General features: G+C 48.7%; 1 protein-coding gene across 1 annotated transcript in view; it reads left to right on the top strand.

Moving 5' to 3' along the window:
* LOC119390537 (LIM/homeobox protein Lhx5) overlaps positions 1–22,421 on the top strand; it is a 182,707-nt gene extending 160,286 nt beyond the window's left edge. Inside the window, exons 5-7 of the mRNA XM_037658147.2 lie at positions 7,831–8,023; positions 18,391–18,573; positions 20,113–22,421. Of these exons, the coding sequence (XP_037514075.1) occupies positions 7,831–8,023; positions 18,391–18,573; positions 20,113–20,306 (570 nt within the window). The 3' untranslated portion in view covers positions 20,307–22,421. The remainder of the gene's footprint in view (positions 1–7,830; positions 8,024–18,390; positions 18,574–20,112) is intronic.
* Positions 22,422–23,209: the final 788 nt, after the last annotated feature.

Consider the following 23,209-nt stretch of genomic DNA (forward strand, 5'->3'; position numbering starts at 1 on the left):
CCCACTCTTTTGATCTCAAGCACCCCCTGCTTGTAAGGCGTGCGCAGCACATGGGAAGCTTTACCCCCGCTGCCGGTCGTGTTTGCACGGAACGCCGCCGGTGAGGTGGGTCACTTGACGCCTCGAGTAGTGGTCAGCGGCAGTTGATTACAAAGGCGGACACACACACACGGCGCAAATACTGCGCCTCGTGTCGCTTCGCCGTGCCGCCGTGTCTGGTGGACGCGTGCCGTATACACAGTTGCGTGCATCATTGCTCCAACGCGCCTATACGCATGGTTTTTGTCCGTTGTGAGTTATCCGTTCTGGAGTAACGCAGCTGTACGCCAATCGGCAACTCGATAATACCGAAAGAGTTAAGACGTCAACCTCGAGATAAACGATGTAAACGCAGCAATTAATCAATCGGCTCAGTAATACACACCGTGGTAGCACAGCACCTAAGGTGTCGCGTTGATAAGCTAGAGGGCACGGGTTCGATTTCGGGCCACGGAGTCCGCATTTCGATAGGGGCGAAATACAAAGAACACCCGTGTACTAATTAGATTAAGGTGCACGTTAAAAAAGCCCAGGTGGCCGATATTTCAAGAGCGCTACACTAGGGCATCTATTATACATTGTTCAAACACTACGGCATCTATCATATCGTGATTTTGGGAACGTAAAACCCCAACAACTATCATTAGTCGGCTCAGTAATGGCAACGTGATCCGCCGGGATCAGGCACGCCATGTATATTATTCGATGCAGTTGAAAGACGTACTTGCCTGTGGTTCTCTCAAAATGTTTGCTTATGACAACCATGAGCGCAGTGCGTGATACACACACCGTCCGTGGCGTATACGTTCTAAATCACGTGAATCTTTGGTCATCAGTTCCAAGGTCGTATTTGATGTCGTGTTCACGCAACGGGCAAGAACAAGTCGTAGCTTTGTCTCCAAATGAAGCTTTCACACTTGCATGACATGACATGACATGACAAGAACTTTATTGGAGTCCTGAGGAACTCGAATCTGGGGAGCCAGAGGCCCCCAGATCAAGTTGCAGAATCATTTTTATTTATACAAAAACTAACGAAAAGGAGATTTTCGTTTTCCTTTCATGACCCTTCCTTCATCTTGCGGAACTCCGTAGAGTTGATTTGCCGTTTCCTTTTCTTATTTTCTTTTTTTTTACCCGGAAGAGTGCACCGAATATACACAGGTGACATTTTGAACAGACAATGCTTTCAGGTGCGATAGTGCAGTGACGGTATATTTTTTTCTTTTTTTCTCCTTTTTTGTCTCTCCGTTGTCACTCACCCGTACAATCTGATATTAGCCAATCAAGGTCGCGAATTCCTCGCCCTATAGCCACACCGTGCGCGTTTTAATGCGGAAATAACGCAATTCTACTCGCGTGCGTGTACCTGTAACACCAGAGTCATGTACGTTAAACGAAGCCAAGTGGTCGAATATTCTTCCAGAGCACACATTTACGGTGTCTCTCATTACAAGCGTGTTAATTGCTTTCAGTTTTTAAGCCTTATCAGTCATCGTCATTTTTCCAGTTTTTCGCCCGAACTGTTGTGATCTAATTAAACCCGGAAACTGGAGTTCCTGGTTTTCGTCATCTGCGTAAGTACGGTCGTACACGGGTGACAGGATGCAAGGCAAACGCGCTTCATGCATTTCTCTGGATTCTGCATTAGTTCCATATACAAAACATTAGAGCTAGTTTTAGTTATTCATTCTAAAAAGAGACAGGGCGTGCAAACACGGACACAAGAGAGAGATCAGGACACCGTGTTTGCGTGTTTGCACTTGTGTCCGTGTTTGCACGCCCTGTCTCTTTTTAGAATGAATACGTACCAACTAGCTCAGCTCTCTGTTATTCTAGTTTTAGTTATGTTGCCTTATGAAGCGGCCAGTATAGTACCGATACGCTTATAGTGTGCACTGTATACTATGGCTGTTCAGATACAATCAAATCAAATCAAATCAAATCATATCAAAACTTTATTTTCATCTCAGCAATGATAAGGATCGGTATAAATTACATGAATTTTGCTTAGACGCAGTGCTTCTGGCTTGAAGCGGCGTTCATTCCTTGCAGGACGTTCATTTACTACGAGGCATTGCGTTACAAGTTGAATGGTGTACAATTTCCATGCCATTAGCGCATAACACTTAATACCTTGTCGTATCTAGAAACACGTCGTAACTGCCTGGAAAGTTAGAAGTGTGTAAAACGTAATAAATAACGTACAGAAATGTTCGAAGCTCGATGATTGGAGTGCGTTTTATAATACGTATACACACAAAATTTCAATGGCACAGCTGAACGAGGTTGTATAGCCCCACGTTTGCCGTGTAATTCTTGCGCGGAACTACGGCAGCTATACTTGTATAGATGTACGGAGGCGCTTCGCTTTTGAAGCTTACGCGGTGCTGTACAGAACATCCAAGTACAGAGTACGGGTAAAATACGCAGTTATATGTGGTCATTGGGGACGTCTCAATTTCGGGACGTCTCAAGGAGGAAGCGAAAAAGAAAGAAACAGGTCGTGCGCACTGGGCGTTCCGCGTTACACCCGCCATTGTCAAACCTAGGCTCGCCTTCGTCGAAACGCTACGCAACAAACATCAGCGACGCACCTGCATGCACAGCGGGTACAGTTATATAGAATCGCCCTAATATGCGCGTTCGCGCGGCGTGTAATCAGAGGACAAAAGAAGGAAAAAAAAAACCGCACCGGCGGTTGCGTTTGGTGTCCCGTTGGTTGCGCTGTCGCAGTATATATATACATACACAACACACAAATGGCTCCCCCTCTATGTACTACGCATGTGTGGCGGTGTTGCCGACGGAATTGCAAATTGGTGGTTTTTCTGCGAGCTGAGGGCGCCAAAGAGGCTGCTCGACGTTCAGAGGGGCCACTTCATGCGAAACTGTGCGCGCCCGAGGCCCGAGGTAAACAGAAAAGATGACTTCATCGTGAGCTTTTCGGCTCGTGGTAATATATAGCGAAACAAAAACCAGCCACGCGGGCGGAAGAATAAAGAAGATTTTGCGGAAGGACTACAAACAGCTGGTTTAAAGATAACCATGACAAGATACAATGTCGATATAACAGATAATATACTTCTATGTTACTTCTATGCGACACATTTAACTGATATGGTAGACGTACTAAGCAATCAAGGATCGAATCCTGGACCGTTGAACATGCATGGAGATTTCAGCCATGCTGATAAAAGAACTTTATGACGTTTATTTAAGTTAAATAACCAACGTATCAAACAAGAAAAAGATTGAATTTATCAAATCATTCTGTAGGCCTGCTGCACGTGGCCATCGCTTCAGGAAATGAGAAGGTACACTCCGATTATGTATTTGATTGTTTGTTTTATTATAATCGTGCATTATGACGTCTGCTATTGCTACGTTGCCGTACTTTGTTAACTGCTACATTGCGAAATTACTAACAGGAGGTCGCCCTGACAGTTTTCTAACTTTAGGACCTTCCTCTGCACTAATGATGAACAAGGATGAAGACCAAGGTGTTTAGTTGTACGCGCTCTTGGTCTACGGTAAAAGACGCACTGGACCGCGTATGTAGATTAAGGCATTGCATCGTTTCCTTTAACGTCATCTGTATACAGCTAAGGAAGACGGGAGCGCGTCGCAAAGCAAACAGTGCGAGAAACGACGACGTCTCAATAGCTGTGTATATATAGCCTGCTCTCGCGTTTTCGTGGAATTCTCTGATCATTATATACGAGAGCGTCTTCCTTCGACCCGGCATGGTCGAATACTCCCGCGGGGGAATACTCCCCCGCGGGAGTATTCAGGAAGACGCTATCTCAGTACCCACGCTTGAACCCGTTCCATTCGGTGAAGAGTTAATTAGCTCGCGGAGGCGTCAGCGTAACATTCGTAGCACTTCTCTCGGGGCTCAATGACAGCACGGTGACGTTTCGAAGATTTTGTGGCAACATCGGCTTCTTTCGTATACATGCGTGCTTCACAAGTATTTCGCCTCCTTATTTTCATTTTGTCACTTAATTTCTACAACTGACAAAGCGCTCACGGGACAACCTTTAAGACGAAACCAGTACTAGCCAAGACACCGAGGCGCTTATGGGCTTTTCTATTAAGGCTAACGAGCAGGAAGATTTGCACCGTAGGAAGATGCCGGTATTCGTTAGAGGCCTAACTGAAAGCAGCGTGTGACTACTGAATGTCGTCATGCTCAAACGTTAGCGATGAAAAATCCCAGAATTGCGTTACGAGTATGAGCCTAGCTCATTCATTTCTCATAGAACAATGTCACGAGCGCACCTTCCTCGGAGGACGACATTCGAAGCAATTACCGCCTCACTATTTGCCAAGCGCTCTCCCTTCAAATGCATGCATGACATAGATGCCGAAGCTTGTACCGTTGAGCCCTTCGATGATTTCCCCCTTACCGGCACTGTGCTAAAATTCATGCGCTGCAACTGTCTCATGTGTGCGTACACTCTTAATCAGGTAGCGCTTAAAGTATATAGCCAGGAAACCGGACACTTTTCGTCTGGTTTCCTGGATTTAGCCAGCATTTAACCAGGACCTGATTAAAAGTGTATGTCGAGCGACGACTATACACTTGCAGATGCGTGACGTTTACATGCATGCCCCCTTACAACACTACAGACTACACGCCAACAATGAACTGCTGAGTTACCTGACCAGCATATCAGCCGGAAGCGTGAACGAGATTTGGGCTCTCGAACATTCTGCCCGTCCAAGCTATTTGGGCGGTCAAGTTCATAGGCGTGCGCAGGGTTCCCCTTCAAGGGGGGGTGGGGCGAAGGTTTATCGCGGCATGCCCCCTCCCTATCAAATCAATGTATGGGGCATACTTTGCGCCCCCCTCTTCTTAGTTGACTAGGGGGGGGGGGGGGGGGGGGGCTCTGCGCACGCCTATGGTCAAGTTTACGAGTAAATCAGCGCTGAAAAGGGCATGGTGAGAAATAGAAGCAAAATAGAGGATGCGGAGGACGGATGACAGTGGGGCCGCTCGATGGCTTCCCAGCCACGCACACACGAATAACCTCAGTGAAAAGATATAGCACAAAAGGGTGTGCGGAGGGTGTAAGCAAGGGAGGGACGGGGGGACACGATGTTGCCCTTGCGGCGTTGTGCGTAGCCAGCGCTCCGGGTGTGCGGAAGGCTGTTATTACGATGTGGTGCGACCAACAACACAATACAGCACCGCCGCCTGAGCAGCAGCGGGACAGCAGCAAGGCAGGAACCGCAAAAGGTGACCGTTGAGTTGCGGTGGGGGCAGCGGGGAGGGTTGGCAGGGATGGGGGGGGGGGGGGGGGATAACTCGAGTGCGGGAACAGCCGCGGCGGGACGTGCACACGCGCCGCCGGTGCAAGGCCATTCGCCGTGTAATGAAAAGGTTGCTGCTGCTCGCATCGCGCCGACGGGTAGGGGCAACCGGTGGCGCTGACACCCGCCGACGCTCGGTCGTGAGTCGGGGGTGGTTACGCTGCAAACGCTGTAGTTTCACGCGCGCCACAGACAGTGTCTGTCAGGCGTGTACTCCCTACCACTGCAGCTATTATTTGGAATCTTTCACATGGTCGCTCTTCGGTGTCGACGCGTTGTGCAAGAGAAACAACTATATAAGCTCACCTCTGTGCAGACGATTTTATGTAAAACCATCGCCTACACCGCCAATCTGAAACCGAGTTCGTTCCTTTTAAAAAAAAAATTATAGTATTTACTTATTTGAACGCGCTTGGTCAGTAACTTCTATAGTCGTATTCGGTGGGTCGTTCCTACGTAAGCACATCTCCGTCATCAAGTGCGTCGCGAAAGGCGTTGTCAATCGCAGGAAAGGCGTGTAGAGGCGTCATAGTAAACACGGAAATGTGACTGCGGCAGAAGTCATGCCAAAAACGAACACAGCAAGAAACAAAACGAATGAGCGAGTGCTAGAAATAGATCTACTATCTTTACGTCAGCAAGAGCCATTGCCTGGGCAGCTTGGAGCCCTCTCATCGTGCTCTCTATACATGCTCTCTATATACACACACACCTCCCTTCCCCCTTCTTGGTTTATCCTCCTCTCCTTCCACACACTCCTGGCCGAGATCTGCATACAAAGGGCAGCGTCCTCCTTTGGCACCGAGGCTGCGGCTGAGATGGCCGCCCGGGGTCCTCCTTATCGGAGTCCCCCAGGCGAACCTCGCTAATCCGGAGGAGACGCGCGGCCAGGTTCACGTGCTGCGCGCGTCGCTTCCCCGTTTCCTCCCTCTTTCATCCCTGTTTAGCTCCTTCCCCACCGACCCACTCCTATAGGCGGCCGTCTCCCCTTTCCCTTATCATGGCCAACGCTGCCGCGGTCATTGCCGCCGGTGGATCCATTCTCGGTCACCTTTGTTGATGCGACGCCTGGTTCGCGCACTACGCGGTGTACTCGACCTCTCTTTTTTTGTCATTTTGTGTATGCGAATGCTGCTTATGTAAAACCTAGGTAATTGCACAGGTAAACAGTAACATAGTCACACTTCCTGAGGTCACGTTTTAAGGATAACAGAGTGGATGGTTATTGAGTTAAGGGCATATAAATAGTGTAGAACCGAATCTATCAGTTTATTCAGTCATCAGTCAGTTACGGAGTACAGTGTACTGTACACTGATCACACATGTAAGGGCGCCGTTGGCAAATATGCAATTTAATGCCTCTCCAATGTCCAATGGCCCGTACGTCCCAGTCATTCAAGCGCACAAGGAGCAGTGATGTACACATGTAAAAGAAAATTAATAGCAAAGAAGCAGCCAAAGTTGCACAATTTTTGATAACAATACATAAAACATTGTTAGAAGTAATTTTAATGGAGAACGAATAATAAAAAGCAGTGGCGTAAGGACAGAATAAAATTAGATTGTATTTTAATCTAATACATTTTTATCACGATTCATTATTTGTTTTTGCAACATAAATTGATCTTAAACATCATATGCTTAAATAAAAAAAAAAGGGAGTTTCGTGGCGTTCGTGACCAAGCACATTTAAACAGGTGTGCTTACAATATCCTTATTTGGGCCGGTCGGTATATGTCGCTATAGAAAACTGAAAACGGCGCGTTGCAACAGGACAAGACAGAGACGCACTAAACGCTGTTTCTCGATTCCCGTGGTTCACAATATGCGTCCATCTATCCGCTCATCGATCCTTTTAGAAACGACTTTCTTCCGGTGTTGAAGTGGGTTCGGCTCTGCTTCTATATATATGGGCCACTTGCGTATACGATAAGATCGCACTCAGCCGGTTGCATTATACGATCTTGGCATTGGTTTCGCGCGCGTACTAATTGCGGCTCGGTGATGGATAGCCCGCGCAACTGGTTAAGTCGCCAGCCAACGTGTAAAGTGAGCAACGGTTTGCTTGTTGTTATACTAGTTAATGCATGGCTCAGGTAATTGATAAACTGCCGCGAACTCTATTTTCCCTTTGTAACAGCTTACAGCGGAGGCTCGTCGCTAACTTCGACGCTGAACGATCTTCGTTTGCGCGTTCGCATTAGTGTTTGTCAAATCAGCGAATGACATTAAGAAGACGATGTCTTCTCGTCGTCTCCTCCAAACCTTGTCATCGCTGCCAGGAAGTGTCATGCTTGAATCCCTGTCGAAGCACTGCGTCAGTTTGTTGCAATGTGCTACACATAATATATGGCTTAAAGTGAGCTTATCTGCTGTTGTAATAATAATAATAATAATAATAATAATAATAATAATAATAATAATAATAATAATAATAATAATAATAACAACAACAACAATTTGTCCTCGCAGGTGTGGTTCCAGAACCGGCGCTCCAAGGAGCGTCGCATGAAGCAGCTGAGCACGCTGGGTGCCCGTCGCCACTTCTTCCGCAGCCCGAGGCGCGTGATGCGCTCCCTGCGGCCCGGCATGTCGCCGGACGGGCTCGACGACTCGCCCGAGATGGGACCCGGACCTCCGAGCTCCGCGTTCGGCTACTTCTCCGGTGAGTGTGCATACGCATGGACCTTAATTGTATCGCGGTATATACGGTACAACTCTCAGAACCTTAGACATTCTGAGAGATACCTTACCACAGATGATGACGTCCTCTTTCCCTCTTGTCATCCAACTGCGCCCGGTCGCCGCATCACACGCTTCGGGCCCTTCTTACGCTCTGCAGTGCAGAGCAATTCAAAAGCTACGCTCGTACACGGGAGTACTATATATAGGCCGTCGCTTCCGCAGCGTCTGTGTACAACTGCGCGTATTCATGCGAGCTTGTATATGTATACGAGTTTGTACGCATGCGCCAAACGTTTCTGTGCTGTGTGACAGCACTGAGTTTATACCAACGTATACTTCAGTCGCCTTAGCGCCTGCGTACTACGACCACGCGCATGCGTGACACAGCGGGGGCAACGGAAGTGATGGGATCCCAAGAGAACTTCGCATTGCGGGGACGCCGAGACAAAGGGGACCTAAACGATGCCACCGCGGTGCAATTCCCCCAAGCCGCGGCGGTTCAAACGCGGCGCTTTAATCGACGAGCCTCGACGCGACGCATGCCCCTGCGCGCACTCCTGATGTATAACTATATATGTGTATACGCCCGCACGCGCACGGGTCCCTCGAGGAGTCTCGGTGCGGTGGGGCCAAGCGGAGCGTGGCGGCAGCGCGCCCAGGCTCTCGCGCGCGGAGCCCACGCGTCTGTCGAGGGGAGCGCGGTCGAGAGATATGCCACGTATATCTAAACGCACGCACACTTTATATCGGTTGACGCGCTGCGGCTACCGCCTCCTCGTCCCCTGAGAGCAGCCGCTCATTCTACATATACTGCCGCAATCGAACCTCAATTCTGCTCCACTTTTCTGGCGGCATCTATAAAACACTCCCCCTCGAGCTCGATATACAAGGGAGGCGCGTCTATGTAGAAGTAACGTTGCCACAGAGCGCTAAACAGATGCGCAGACTCAGTGTATAGCTTCGTTCCTATACAGCAGCTTTGCATACATATTATGAGTGTGCTTCGTAGGAATGTCTTCATTAGGGAAGTGTTGGCCTTTAGAGCTTTTATGAGAAAGCAATGAAGCTTTTATGAGCAAGCAATGGGAAGATGTTGTGTAATTTTCTTTTCGTTGAGCCTGCTCCTCGCTTGGTGACGCACTGGTAGCACAAGTTTGACTGTCACTATTCCAGGGATTTTCATTATGTTGCAGTCATTCGATTAAAGGATGACGTTGAAGCGCAATTTCTTTTTGCTGCATTTTTTATTTTGCATGTTATTGTTAAAGCTTTTTGTATAGGCAGCATAACTCTTCAGTATAACCAGATCGAGCATGGAGGCTTTTCAGGACGACTGAGGCTATGTGTGCCCGTAAAATTTGGCTCCATAAGCAGTGCGAGACACCGCAGTGTGCGTGGGGACAGTTGAATTCGTAGCTCTCCCAGAATTGTCTAAATGTGCCAGAGCACCCGATAATACTACACTGAGCGACAACATAGCATAGAGTAACATAGTAAACGTAAAGAGCGGACACTCTCATTGAGCCATGCGGCCCACATGACTGCTAGCGCTCGTAGCGGCCGGCATGCATCGTGCACCAAGTTCCTTTTCCGGTCGGGCCAGTGTGCCACGATGGTTTCAGTTTCGGTTTCAACATTTTTTTGGATGGTGTGTTAGGCAATAATGGATGAGTGATGACTGACATCACACGTGGGCTTCTTTGTTTTGTCTTAATTCTTTCACCTTTATACATATATGTTCACTTATCCAAATAAAAGCTTAGTTGCACTTAAGTGCTTGTGTATAGTGTCTTTCTTCCTTGCTGTCCCTGTGTGTAGTTTTGCGCTTCCTACGATAGAAGGTGAAGGTTAAGATCGGATCTCTTCAAATACGGCGTGCCTTATAACCATATCGTAGTTTCGGCACGTAAAGCCCCAGAAATTGGTATTGATAACACGGTCAAACAGGCGGAGATGCCGACTAATTGATATCCTGCAGCAGCCGCGATCGCTCGTCAGGCGCACCGTCTGCGGTAATTTTGTAACGAGTTTACGAATACTTCGCACCGAGATCACCTTCAACGGATGAACACCTTGATGTAGCCTCAAAATGAACATGGGAGATGAGCGGAGGTTTCGGCTTTGCACATGAGATCAAAATTACTTGACGTGCACGTTAAACACTCGGTATATATCGCCCTGATGAAGCAGGTATCGAGACAGTGCACGTTATGAGAACACGTGCTTCATTAGGCGCAACGTGACAGGTATTCGCGAATGGTCTTGGATGCCGTGAGTCGGTCCCACCACCTCGTCTTAATTTAGCGCTCTATATGTGTAGCACAAACACGCGGCCCGCGGCCTCACACGGAATAAAGTTTTGTGACTTTGCTATATAGTACTCGTATTATTTTCTCGCCCATTGCAATTAATAGTGTTTTGTTCAGGTAGGCTAAAGAGACGGAACAGGTCTCAACCATTTTTTTTTTTTTTCGTGAGGCGCACCATGCGGTCACTATGAGTTGAAACATCCCCGTGGAATGGAAACTATATATTTCAATATTGCTGTGCGGATTATAATCATTCTGAAAAACAATATCGACATGTTTTTTTAAACGTGACGCCAAATATCCTTCAGATATGACCCATACATGGGATATGGAAAAGGCATTTTTTTGCAAATATATACAGGGTGTCCCAGCTATTTTTAGCCAAGGGTTAAAAAATACAATATTAGAGGCAGGCGAGTGAAATCAGTTGCAAATTGCTGGCAGCCACCTTGCGCACTACAGACAAGTTTTTGTTTTGTAATTAACTAATTTGTTAATTAGGACGATTTAACTAAATTGCTAAATATTGACTTTAGGCGAGAAATGCTGCTTGCAAACTTCGAAAGCGTCTTCAGAAACCCCAATTGCATTATTTGCGATAAAGAAAGTCTCACGTATACCATTTTTTTCCAAGCTGCAAAGAAAGCCCGCGAAATACAAAAAGAACCACGTGTCTAGTGCGCGCGCGCGCCGCGAGTATGCTGCCCTCAGCCGTGGTTTGAGCGAACGAAATCACCTGCGGCCGCGACTCGCTGTCTCAGTTGCAGCGGTAGGCCGATAAGTTAAAGGTGGTTTCCTGGCCCGCGCTTGCTACAACTTGCATCGTCACGCGCGCCAACTGGCTGGCAACGGGCCAAGGAACCACCGCCCACGTATCGGCCTACCGCTGCAACGGAGCCGGCGAGTCGCGGCCGCAGCTGATTTCGGTTGCTCAAACCACGGCTGAGGGCAGCATTCTCGCGGCGCGCGCGCGCGCAAGTCACGTGGTTCTTTTTGTATTTCGCGGGCTTTCTTTGCAGCTTGGAAAAAATGGTATACGTGAGACTTTCTTTATCGCAAATGACGGAATTGGGGTTGCTGAAGACGCTCTCGAAGTTTGCAAGCAGCATTTCTCGCCTAAAGTCAATATTTAGCAATTTTGTTTAATCATCCTAATTAACAAATGAGTTAATTACAAAACAAAAAATTGTCTGTAGTGCGCAAGGTGGCTGTCAGCAATTTGCAACTGATTTCACTCGCCTGCCTCTAATATTGTATTTTTTAACTCTTGGCTAAAGATAGCTGGGACACCCGGTATAGTAACGTTAGGTGACATTTTGTTCAAATTCTCTCCGTCCCCTCCCTCCCCGCCCCCCTTTGCTCCCGCCATCTTCACTGTCCCGGCCCTTGTGGAACTAACTTTTGTGAGACCCTTTGTATAGCATAACGTCCCAACAGCCAAGCCACCAGGCAAGGTATCTATCACCACTCTTTAAAAAAAAAGTGCATCGTACACCTATAGAGTGAACGGGAAGCGTGGTCTTTTAACGATTATTACTATTTTATACAATGGCTGTAATACTTAAATGAACCGCCCCAAGAGGGGTCAGCATAGCCAGGCCTTCTCGATGTTTCTCCCGAATCGCCTTCAAATAAAGAAACGCACCTGCACGCGAGTAAACGGAAGCAACTTCCGGCACCCGCTGCCCGCAATTTAGTACTGAGGCGCTTCCTCGCGGACCCATTGTGCTTCCGCTCCCCCCCCCCCTCCTCTGTATTCCCCTCCACGGGGAAGGTAGCTGAGCGGAAGGAGAGACGACCCTGGGGTGGGGAGAGGCGTGATACGCGTCGCTTGGCACGCCGCGGATCGAGAGCCATTACGTTCCTCAAGCGGCAGGCCGGATAATTCATCGAGACGGCGGGATGAGACGCGCAACCACCTCGCGCAGCCACTGCGGGGGAATTAATGAGGTGGCGCCTCGGTCCGAAGGCGATGCGATCGCGCGCCCTCACCAAGCTGTAGTCGTTGTGACGCTGGCCTCCCGTAGAGGGGGCGGCGGTCGCGATGCGCAGCGTCGCGGCTCGGCAGTTTCGTTCTCCCCGGGAAAGTCGCACTATAAGTGACGCAGACGCGTGCGTGTAAACTGCTATAGTGTCCCGTGGGCGTACTCGGCCGCGCACGTGACTTGTTCTGTTCTTGCTTTGCGTAGAGATGCGTGAGCAGATGTGCCCCTAGGGCAGCCTCCTTCTCATTTTATCTGTTTTTTTTTTTTTTTTTTAGTGGCACGGGTACCGAGTGACAATCTTGCTTCCCTGACAAGCATATCCGGTCGAGCGAGTCTAAATACATTTTTGTAAGAGACTGGTTCAAGTTAAAGTTGTATTAAACCGAAAGCCTTTCGATGCCTCGTCAAACGAGAAAAATTGACCGTCGCCGTCAAGACGAACGATGCAAAAAAATCGCGTGATCAAAGATTACGGCTTGATGACGTCATCGTGACGTAACAGATCGCTAAAGTTTGTGACGCCCTTACGACTTCATCATGAGCCCGCGTAAAACTACGCAATCTCATGGCGTCACGTGATGACGTCATCGTACGAAGCCATCGCATGACCAAAGGTGTGCCGATCGCGGAGGCAGTGCAAAATCGGGTGAAGTGCATAAAGCTGGCAATGCTTCCGATCATGGAGGCAGTGCATAACCAGGTCAGGTGCAGAACGCTTTCTGTGGGAGGGGGGCAGGTATCAACGCGTCGATAGAGAAAAAAAAGAAGATGGCTCGCAGTTAATCACAAGTTTACCAATACACCCCTAAGTCTTACGCTTGCCATTAATTTTTTTCAGGGTCTGAATTCATTTGACGTAAGTGACTGGCGCACGCGCCGAAGTAAGCTGTAAAGAATAGCTCCTCTAAAAGCAGCTATTTCGTTTTCGAGAAAACAGGCAGCGCATCATAACAGTCACGAAAAGTTTGATCGAGAGGCTGCGTGTCCCCACCTAATTGTTCACAGCGGAAAGCAGAATCGCTCTTCTGGTGTTCTTGTTACGATGTTTTATCTATTTCCTTGTTCAGGTATGTAAACCTACAAACTCGTCCAAATTTCAGTTCTCGTAGCAATCCATAGTGCTGCATTTCCGACTGATTGAATTAGGCTCGGTTAACGTCTTGTTTGTGCATTCCCTCCACGTTACATGCAGGGTGTCGCGGACTGACTGCACAATTGTGCATGCACGTCCCGTAGAATACAACGTGCCCTATCGTTGAAAAGAAAATTGAAAATTTCGCATTCACACATAATGAACGTGACACCCCTAATAAGGGTGTGACACTCTTCGGAGTGAAGTCTCGTCCAGCACACAATAAACGTGCCAAGCAGCTCATGGCGCGCACGCGCTGTTCTGGTCATGCTGTGTTTTTCGTAAGCATGAGCAAGTTTCAGTGGTGGCACTTCTTTAATTTGGGCACGAACAACTTTTTTTTTCTGAGTTGTTTCCGACGCACCCATTCTCATTACAAACACACCAGCTTGCGCACGTGCGATAATCGGCAGAGAGAGAGAAAAAGAGAAAAAAAAATAACAACTACGCGGTGTCGTAGCCCACGTTTTGTTGCAAGTCGTCACCACTGGCGTAGCCAAAGGCGTAGACAAAACGTAAATTTCAAAAATTTTATATGCATATATACACGTACACATACAAACATACATAAAGGCTGTCCCCTCCCCCCTCTTTTCGAAAAAAAAAATATTTTGCTACGCCCTTGCTCGTCATGAACTAGCGGCAAAATTCGAGGGCATCTTCTTGCCAAGAGGTGACAACGCCTAAAGAACAAGATGTAAGGCGGTACACCTTGCCCGGGAGAAAAAAAAAAAAAACTACAAAATGCACGCAAACAAACGGTTTCGACAGCCCTGTTCTCTGCATTCATCAGCCATATTGACTCCTCGCGCAGAAGGCGTCTACACGAAGGCGTCTTCGTGTATACACCGTCTTCCACAGCGCGGCCTCAATCGGGCGAACGAAGGAAAAGCTCGTAAGAACGGAGGCAGCAGCAACAGCAGGAGGCGAAGTAACGTCGAGGAGTGCACGGAGAGAGGCGGCTTGTCTCCGCGGGAGCGGCGCGAAGGAAAAGCGGAGCATAGGAGCGCGAACAACGACGCTACAGCAGCTTACTGCACCGGCGGCGGGCGCTATGCGGTGATCCCGACACAACACGTACCTACTCTGCTGGCTCAGACGCGCAACGACGAAGGGAGGAAAGCCGAGGAGGCGAAACGAAAACGCGTCAGCCCCCGTCGGTTGATCGGCGCGCGCGCACGTCACACAAACGGCGAGGGAGGGAGGAGATGGCGCGGCAGCCAGCCAGCCAGCCACTCATCTACACACAGCCAGCGGTGGCGACCTCGGCGCAACAACGTCGACGGACTGACGTTGACGGATCACCTCGGCAGCGTCAAGTCGCCGAGCATGTGTAGAGCTGCGAGCCCGGGGGCTGCTGTTGGGATGACGACGGCGACGACTGTGTAGACGAGCGGTTGGTATACTACTCGGTGCCGCCGCCGCCGCTCCGGTGGCGGCGCGTGATGGAAGAGCGGCACCGGTCGACCTGCTTCATCACGCCTCTGCTGCGCCCGAGGAACGTGCATGCATTGACCCGCTCGGAAGAAAACGCGTGCGCCTTCCACGTCCCTTTGCCACCGCCTTCCGTCTCCATCGCGCACGTGTCGGCGGGTGTCCGCGTCACTCTACCGACGAGAGAGTCCTCTCGCGAGGACTTCGGGGAGGAAGACGCCCTCTCGTCCTGCGGTGACGACTTGGACAACAAAAGGAACAAATTTCGGCTTTACGCTCGTATTGATGAAGAAGAAGATATAGAAACTACACGCGGAGGTCGCCGTATGTATATACCAGCCCTCCCGGCGTGTATACCATACCTCGTCAAGTGTGTAAGTCGCGACGGATCGGCCCGGTGTACACCGTGTCTTCTTCCGTCACTTGACCGCTTCATCCTCCGTGTCCAGGGTCAGGCTTGACGGCAGCGTGAAGGCTTTTGTCGAAGGCGACTCCCGCTCGCATACCTGCATGTATCATTGCAGGAAGTGCCAGCGGTATATATACGCGACCGTTCGGTGCGACGAACGTGACCTGCGCGTGTTGCACCCGCAGCATGACGCTCGCGATGGTTGCGCACTTGCCGAACGAACGTCCCCCAGACGAGACCACCGACAGGATGACGAAGTGTGCACGCCCATTCTTATGTATACACGTGCGAATATACGGTATACACATGCTGGCAAGAATGTGTTGGCTTGCACATATTCGCATTCCATTTCCGCGTAATTTGCGTGCGCGCAGCGTGTTGTACATAAACCACAAACGGTGAAGAAAGAGAAATCAGCGGAGACAAACAAAAATTAGCTCCATTTCCGCACGATAAGAAAAAAAGGAGTATGTGTGACTCCCTTCGGGGAGTCTTGACTTGCCACGTAGATAGCTCTCTTTAAAGAGGCACGTCAACTCTCTTTGGGGGTCATTATACTCTCTTCGGAGAGTCGTGTGATTCACAAGAGAGTTAACGTGACTCTTTAAAGAAAGTCATATGCGTGGCCAGTGTTGACTCCCCAAAAGGAGTCAAAATACTCTCTTTTTCCTCAGAGTGCACTTGGCTGTGCTCTTGTTAAGTGGGGTACAGTAAATACGACTTGCGATAAAGAAATTAGATTAAAGAAAACTCTGCTATGCATACAGATATTTATGGCCGTTTTTCACACCGGTGTCACGCAGCTATTGGCGCCCATGGAATAAAGCAAGTAAAACCGCAAACGTCGCCCTGCATTCTTAAGAAAAAAAGGAAAAGGGTATGTGTTACTATTTTAGGCGAGCCCCTATATAGGTGACTTGCCACGTGTATCACTCTCTTTAAGGAGAGACGTTAACTCTCTTTCGGGTCGCACGACTCTATGACGAGAGTGTAATTGCGTATCTCCAGAGTTCACGCGTCTCTTCAAAGATAGTCATATACGTGGCAAGTCAGGACCTACAAAAAAAGATTCTAAGGTCGCTTTATTATTTTTTTAGTATACTTACGCTACTCGCATGTTTTGTGACCTTTCGTCATACATATGCACGACGGTGACGGTCACTCGTCGACTCGCCGCGTATCACACCCGTGTCTTTTCAGTCCACGGCCTCTTCGCGACCGGCCGAGGCGCGGTTGACCCGAATATCTCATTCACGTGCATGCACGAGACACCACGAATGACGTCTTTTCCTGCGCGGGACGACCTCAATGCCGCGTCTCCTGTCGAGACTCGATGAGGTTGTCTATCGGACATTATCAGCGGAAAAGGGTGTTTCAGTGATGACGGTGATGTGGGGAGGGTTCGCAAGGACCTCTCCGGTTTTTATGTGGCATAATGCACGAAGTAGCGGGTTCGCGTCTTGCATTTCAGCGAAGAAGCAGTATCCGAGTGTTGTAATAAATTTATTTTCTTCTTCGTTGCCGCAAATGTCCAAGTACAACATTTAGCATATAATTTTCCTTCCATATCACCCAATAAACGAAGAATTTGTGTACAGATTTCATAGAGGGCAGAGAGTGAAAGAAAGAAAGAAAGAAAGAAAGAAAGAAAGAAAGAAAGAAAGAAAGAAAGAAAGAAAGAAAGAAAGAAAGAAAGAAAGAAAGGAAGAAAGAAAGAAAGAAAGAAAGAAAGAAAAGTTTGTTCGCAGAAAGGCATATATAGGCTACCTGAGCTATACAGAACGTCCCAACTGTCAAGCAGCATGATTTAGAAAAACAGGAACGGAGTTACGTGGAACAGACCTAGTACATATTGTTTCCAGTAGACTGGTGTAGTCCCTACTAACTTTTTTCTTTAATGAGGTTTCATTAATCAGTCATAATTATATCTGTAACTTGACAAGTATGCACCCATTTAACATCGATGAGGAATATGTAGGCATGTTAAAATGGCGTCTAACTGCGCTATTTTCAACAACGTACTGATTGCGCGCTCATTCCCCCCGGCTGATAAAGTAAGCCCGCGAGATATGAGAAATCGCACGGGCGGTGACATAATATAAACAATTAGCTCCGCTGAGTGCGATTACAGCCTCGCATTAAAGTATCTCGGTTGCTTGGTCAAACTGCGCCATGCATGCGTGACTATATCTGGCAACAATGTCACCTCTCTCTCTCTTTTATAACCATCAATTTAAACGTACAATAATATAGCGAACCTCCATATTCCTATATACCGGATGTGCAGGAACGATATCGCGGCTAATGTAGCGCGAGAGAATAAATTATGTACATGGGCGTCGTCATGACCGCATCTAATTAGTTGTTACGGAGTGACGTAATTATGTGCATCTCGTGATCTAGAATTATAAACGAAAGGAATCGCGCAGCCTCGGTTTACGTTTCCTTTCATAATGCTTTTCGCTACAAGGCAAGTGAGATTGATACATATAACTTGATATGTACAGAAAAAAAGGGGCGCCGGAAAACAACACTTGCGTCGTGCATGTATAAGTCAAGAAACCGTACAGGTTATTCGCTGTATGGTTTGTTCGAATAATTTGATGAATGCCACATTCAGTAAAAAGAAGAGAGAGAGAGAAACGAAAATCGTAGAAACCGCCTGGTGACGCGTCAGTCTTTGTGCTGGTTAAATCTTAGAGCAAATTTCATGCCTTATATGTGCAGTTTTTACTTGGGTGTATACCTGCTCGCTGCTGGCGCTTTCAATTCAACTTATTTGGCTGACAAGCTCGTTTACTTAGTATTTTTTATTAGCAATCGTGGATCCGTTGCACACAATCTTTGCGCACTCGGTGCAATATTTCGTAAAGACGTCCGCGATGCCTCTACAACTATGCATGGCTGAAAAACTGTCGACAAATATCGCGACCATTGAGAAACAGAGAGTTGCGCAGGAGTGCCTGTATATTTACCATCGTTATATGAGAAAGAGAGAAAACGATGTTGAAGACATAGTACACACTGACGCCTTTGTTCAAGTTCACGTCGTCTTATACAACAATCCTGGCTTCGCAGATTCGTCGAACCCGGCCGACTTCGGTTACGGTCCCCAGGCGGGCTTCTACGACTTCTTCCCGGGTCAGCAACCTCCTCCCCCTCCTCCTCCGCCGGGACCCGACGGCATGCCCTTCCCGCCTACGGGATCAGGACCTCAAGGTCAGGGCTCAGGGGGACCCCTCGACTCGCACTCCGGACCAGGTATGCCTTCAATGACGTATATTTGTATGTCGGTATATAGGGCCGGCCTCACGGTCTGCTAACACGGATAGATGACATGTTGCACGTAAGGAGCGATATCACGTACAGTTCATCCGTATCCATGAACACGGACCGAACTCCCGTACGGCAGGTCTCTAATTGTGACGCCATTGATTTCCATTTTGTTCGGGGGCAGCCTAGTACGCGTGTTATTTGCACTTGCAGAAGCAAAAAAAAAAAAAAAAAAGGACCTGCAGAAACGCCAAAGTGGTACTCCGAAATACATGGCAGGATGATAGAAAATCGCAGATGTGTTACCGCGCCGCAGTAAAAGAGCCGTGGAAATGGAAGATCCGTTTTCTTCTCCATATAGTGACAACCTCTTCTTGAAAGAACGCCTTATAGGACGCCTATCGGGCGAAACACGATGCCAACAAAAAAAGATAAAAGAACGCTTCGCTTCTTTATAATGAACGCCAGTTTGCTGACGTTTAAGAGAAAAGTTCAGCACATAGAGCACTGCAGGAACACGGCGCGGATGGACAGGCTTTGGGGGACAAACGTGCGCCGCTTTCATTCTGCAGTACGTTCTATGAGGCTGCCACATAAAATTGCGCTTCTCTCAAGCGTGCAGGAGGAAGTGCCGACGCACAAATGCGCGCTACATTATTTCTATACGTCCATGTCGCAGGCAAGGCTTGCGACAGAACAGTTACCGTATACGGAAGGAAAAAAGAAAGTCTCATGAAAAAACCAAACGAAAAATTACGTGCACATCTATCAACTGAGATTTATTCTTTTAACGGAGGCCCAATAGACGAGCTTTATCTAAAATAAAAAAAAAATGATGACTTACACCGGTGTCACACGGTCACTTTCGAGCGCGATCGCGCCTAATTGGACCGAGTTTCACGATCGCGATTGGCTCTTTAACGCAAGCTGCATAACGGAGCCAATGACTGTTAAGAAATTTGATCCTGATAGGGCTCGTTCGCGATCAGCAGTGCACCGTGCGACACCGGCATTACTTATAGCCGATACTAATGCTTGACCTGACTACAAGATAAGACGTGCATTTTCCTAATCTGCGACTTATGCAGTAAACTCACCCTGTCTTCTTAGCTATTCGGCCAACAAAACCAAAACACACTTCGTTTCATACGAAGCAGCGCTGTTTTGTCCCTAGTTCAGCCTTTAAAAGTGAGCGCGAACTTCAATCTAAGACGTTCTGAGTGTTTAGCGCAACTCAGAGTAAAAGGAAACAAAGGTACGGGTAGACGGCAGACAAGACGACAGCGTGAGCGCTACTTCAAAGGCCCCGGGTTCGATAGTGCTCACGCTGTCGTCTTGTCGTCCCTTCTACCGTTACCTTCGTTTCCTTTCACTCTTGAGTTGCGCTAAACACACGGAACGTCATAGGATACCAACTCGCCCAAACTGTTACTCTCGTGTTCACTCTTAAGAATTGCTCGCACATTTATCCGACCTGCATTAACGTACCGCGTGGTTGTTTCGTGTTTTTTTTTTCCTCCTGCGCAGGGAGCGTAAACCTGGGTTCGGACGCGCCCTACCTGCAGCCTCCGCCGTCGTCGCAGCAGCAGCCGCGCGGCGGACCCAGCCCCGACGCCGTGCTCAGCCTGCAGGGGGCCGAGCCCTACGGGGCACCCTCGCGCGCCGACAGCGGCTTCGCCCCGCTCAACCACCCGCCAATCAGCGAAACGCCCGTCTGGTGACGTCACCTCCCGCAGCACCGCCCATCCCCGTGAGAGAAGGCCGGAGAGAGTGAGAGAGACGTCTCCTCTCCCTCGAAGCCGCCACTACTACGCGTGCGCCTAAAGGAAAGACGATAGTGTCGCCATCTGGCACGCAGCTCCGGAACGAAAGCTGAGAAGCCAAGTGTACGGCACCGATGGTTGGGCAACGGCGGGGGAAAATACGTGGACTCTAAGGAACTATCGTGTATTTCATTTTTCTTTTTACGCGTTTTTCACCATTTCTACGGTGTGTCCCTCAATTTTTTTTTCTTGTTTCTCTCGCTCATGACGGCTTGAGGGGAGGGAGGAAACCCTTTCCTCAACCGTGGGTTCAAAAGGAGCCCCAAGCGAAGCAGCTTTTGGGTTCGAGGAAAGCCGAAACCACTACGCTGAACACTCCATAGCCGCGTCGGATTTTTTTTTTTCTTTCTTTTGAGCAAATGAGAAACAAGCGGAGACGACGGGTTGTGAGAAAAGACACTTCGCGGCTGAAACCCGTCGGAGGCCGGAACGGAATCACACGTTCACCACCACGCCGAGTGAAGAAAATCGGGCACAGCCCGAAGGTGCGACCGTGCACGACTCTGCTGCGCACAGCCTGGCCGGGCACCTCGTTTTCGGCCATTGACAGACAAGCGAGCGGCCGCTCCTCAACCCTTCTCTCTTCTTCTTCTTTTCCTTCCTCCGTGGCCGTCGCCCCTCCTTCTCCCGAATTCGATCTCTGCCCTCAAGCGGCGGTGTCGACGACGGTTCATCGAGGAAGATGGCGAAAGGCGACGACGCTGCCACGACGAAACGACCTTGCGTGCGTGTGTGCGTGTTTGCGCTCGGCGGCGGAGCTCCCTATGTCCTCCTCTCCTTATCAAATTTCCGGAGACAGCCCCTCTCTCGTCCTCCTCTCCCGCCACCGCCTGGGGAGTGGCCCCGGAATGTGCGCGCCCCGGACGACAAGCTCCTGGCCTGCCTTCGCTTGCCCGCTCGCCGTGCTCTTTTCTTTCTTTCATCTTCTTACTCCATCTTTCTCTCTCTTTCCCTTTGGCTCTCGCTCCACGCGAAGGCGATCTGGCGGCCGAAGAAAAGAAGCCACGAGTCCAGTTGACGGCAACCTAAAAATGAACTAACGCTATTATTAAAACCGTATTTGTTACGCTTTCGAATCGATTCGAGTGCGACTCAAGTCAGTTCAATATGAGGCGACGTATGTGGTCCGCTGAATAGAATTCACTTGTCCAAGCATACTCGCGTCTTTCTGTCTCGTTTTTTTATTGCTCAACCGCCAGTGTTATAGCGGCAAAGCATGAGGGCACGGACTCGATTGGTGGCTGCATTTCGATGTGGAGAAAATGCAAGAAATTTACTTAGGGGCTCTTGTGAGAGTACCACGTGGTCAAAATTAATTCAGACTTCCACACTTCAGCGTTCCCGGTCATCGTATCCTGGTCCTGGGCACGCGAGACGCGGGAATTTAATGTTGTTATTATTTTCTTTTGCCGGATCAGACGGTGTATAAAAGCCCGCCGCGGTGGTCTTGTGGTTGTGGAGCTCGACTGGCGACCCGAAGGTCGCGGGATCGAATCCCGGCCGGCCGCATTTCGATGGATGCGAAAAGCTCTAAGAGGCCCGTGTGCTTAGATTTACGTATACGTTAAACAACCCCAGGTGGCCGAAATTTCCGGAGCTTTCCACTGCGGCGTCACGCATGGTCATATCGTGGTTTCGAGACGTAAAACCCCGACAACTATCATTGTTATTCCGGTTTAGGACCGTCGACTGGACTCGCTGGGGGATAACAATATTTGATACGAATATTTCGTGCGTGCACTTCACACCTTCTCAACCTATAGCCGAGGGAGAGAATCACGGCTGCGGTCTTTGTGCAACGGACAATGCGTGATACTGAGGGGCCGTCGAAAGAAGAACAAGCGGATCAAAAAGCAAGCAACAAATCACACCGAGGAGTGCTGTGCGAAGACGCAACAAGCGACAGTCGTGCTGTTATACTCTGCCGGTGAAAAAACAAAAACAACTCGGGTGTCCCTCGCATCATTTTTTTTTGTGTACATAAGAGCGACTAAAAAGAGGGTGAAAAAAATGTCAAGAAAAAAAAATATGCTTGAAGTACTCGTCTTTCTTTGGCACGATGCGAATTCGCGCCCTTTACTACATTGGGCAGCACGAACCGCATCTGCGTGTCACTCTAAACACCTTTTTAACATCTTATCAACACCGAAGTCAGATAAGGCGTGCTTGGTTGTCCTAATCACAGAGTCTCCTAGAACATTTGCTAGATGGAACTGTGGCAATGCGATCGTTCAGCCACCATGTGAACGGTGGGTAGTCCATGAATTTGTCTAATCTTCGTGCTTGCGGCTTCGTACGACATGCACTTGTGGCTTCGTTTATTGTTGCGTTTGGGCTTTTCTTTCCGATAAAAGAATGGCTCGTAGTGAACCTTGTAAGCTGATTTGAAGTGGTCAGCCTAAAAGGGTCAAGGGGGCGAAGTGGCCAGGACTGCTGAACGTTTTGCTGAAGTTAATTGGTCTTTCGACAAAGCGGCGCCAGGCCACACATATGACTTATATGAACACTTTTATAATTATATAAATTATATCCTATATGACTATATTCCCTAATTTGATCATATACGCCTTAAAAAACAATATGGCCATATCTGGCATTTTCGTAAGGGTAGACACTAGCGCCAGATGTCCCTCTAGTACGATCACGAAACTCTATGGTCATGACTCCCATGGTGACACTCTCACGTCTAAGGACAAGATGGAATAGATGTATTGCACTGACAAAACAGCGAAGTTGGAGCACCAGCATCCATGGTGAGACGCGAAGTTTGTGATATGTCTAATGTATCAGTGCATAGGCAT

The sequence above is a fragment of the Rhipicephalus sanguineus genome, chromosome 4 (genome assembly GCF_013339695.2).
Source record: "Rhipicephalus sanguineus isolate Rsan-2018 chromosome 4, BIME_Rsan_1.4, whole genome shotgun sequence".
In the NCBI taxonomy this organism is placed as follows: Eukaryota; Metazoa; Arthropoda; class Arachnida; order Ixodida; family Ixodidae; genus Rhipicephalus; species Rhipicephalus sanguineus.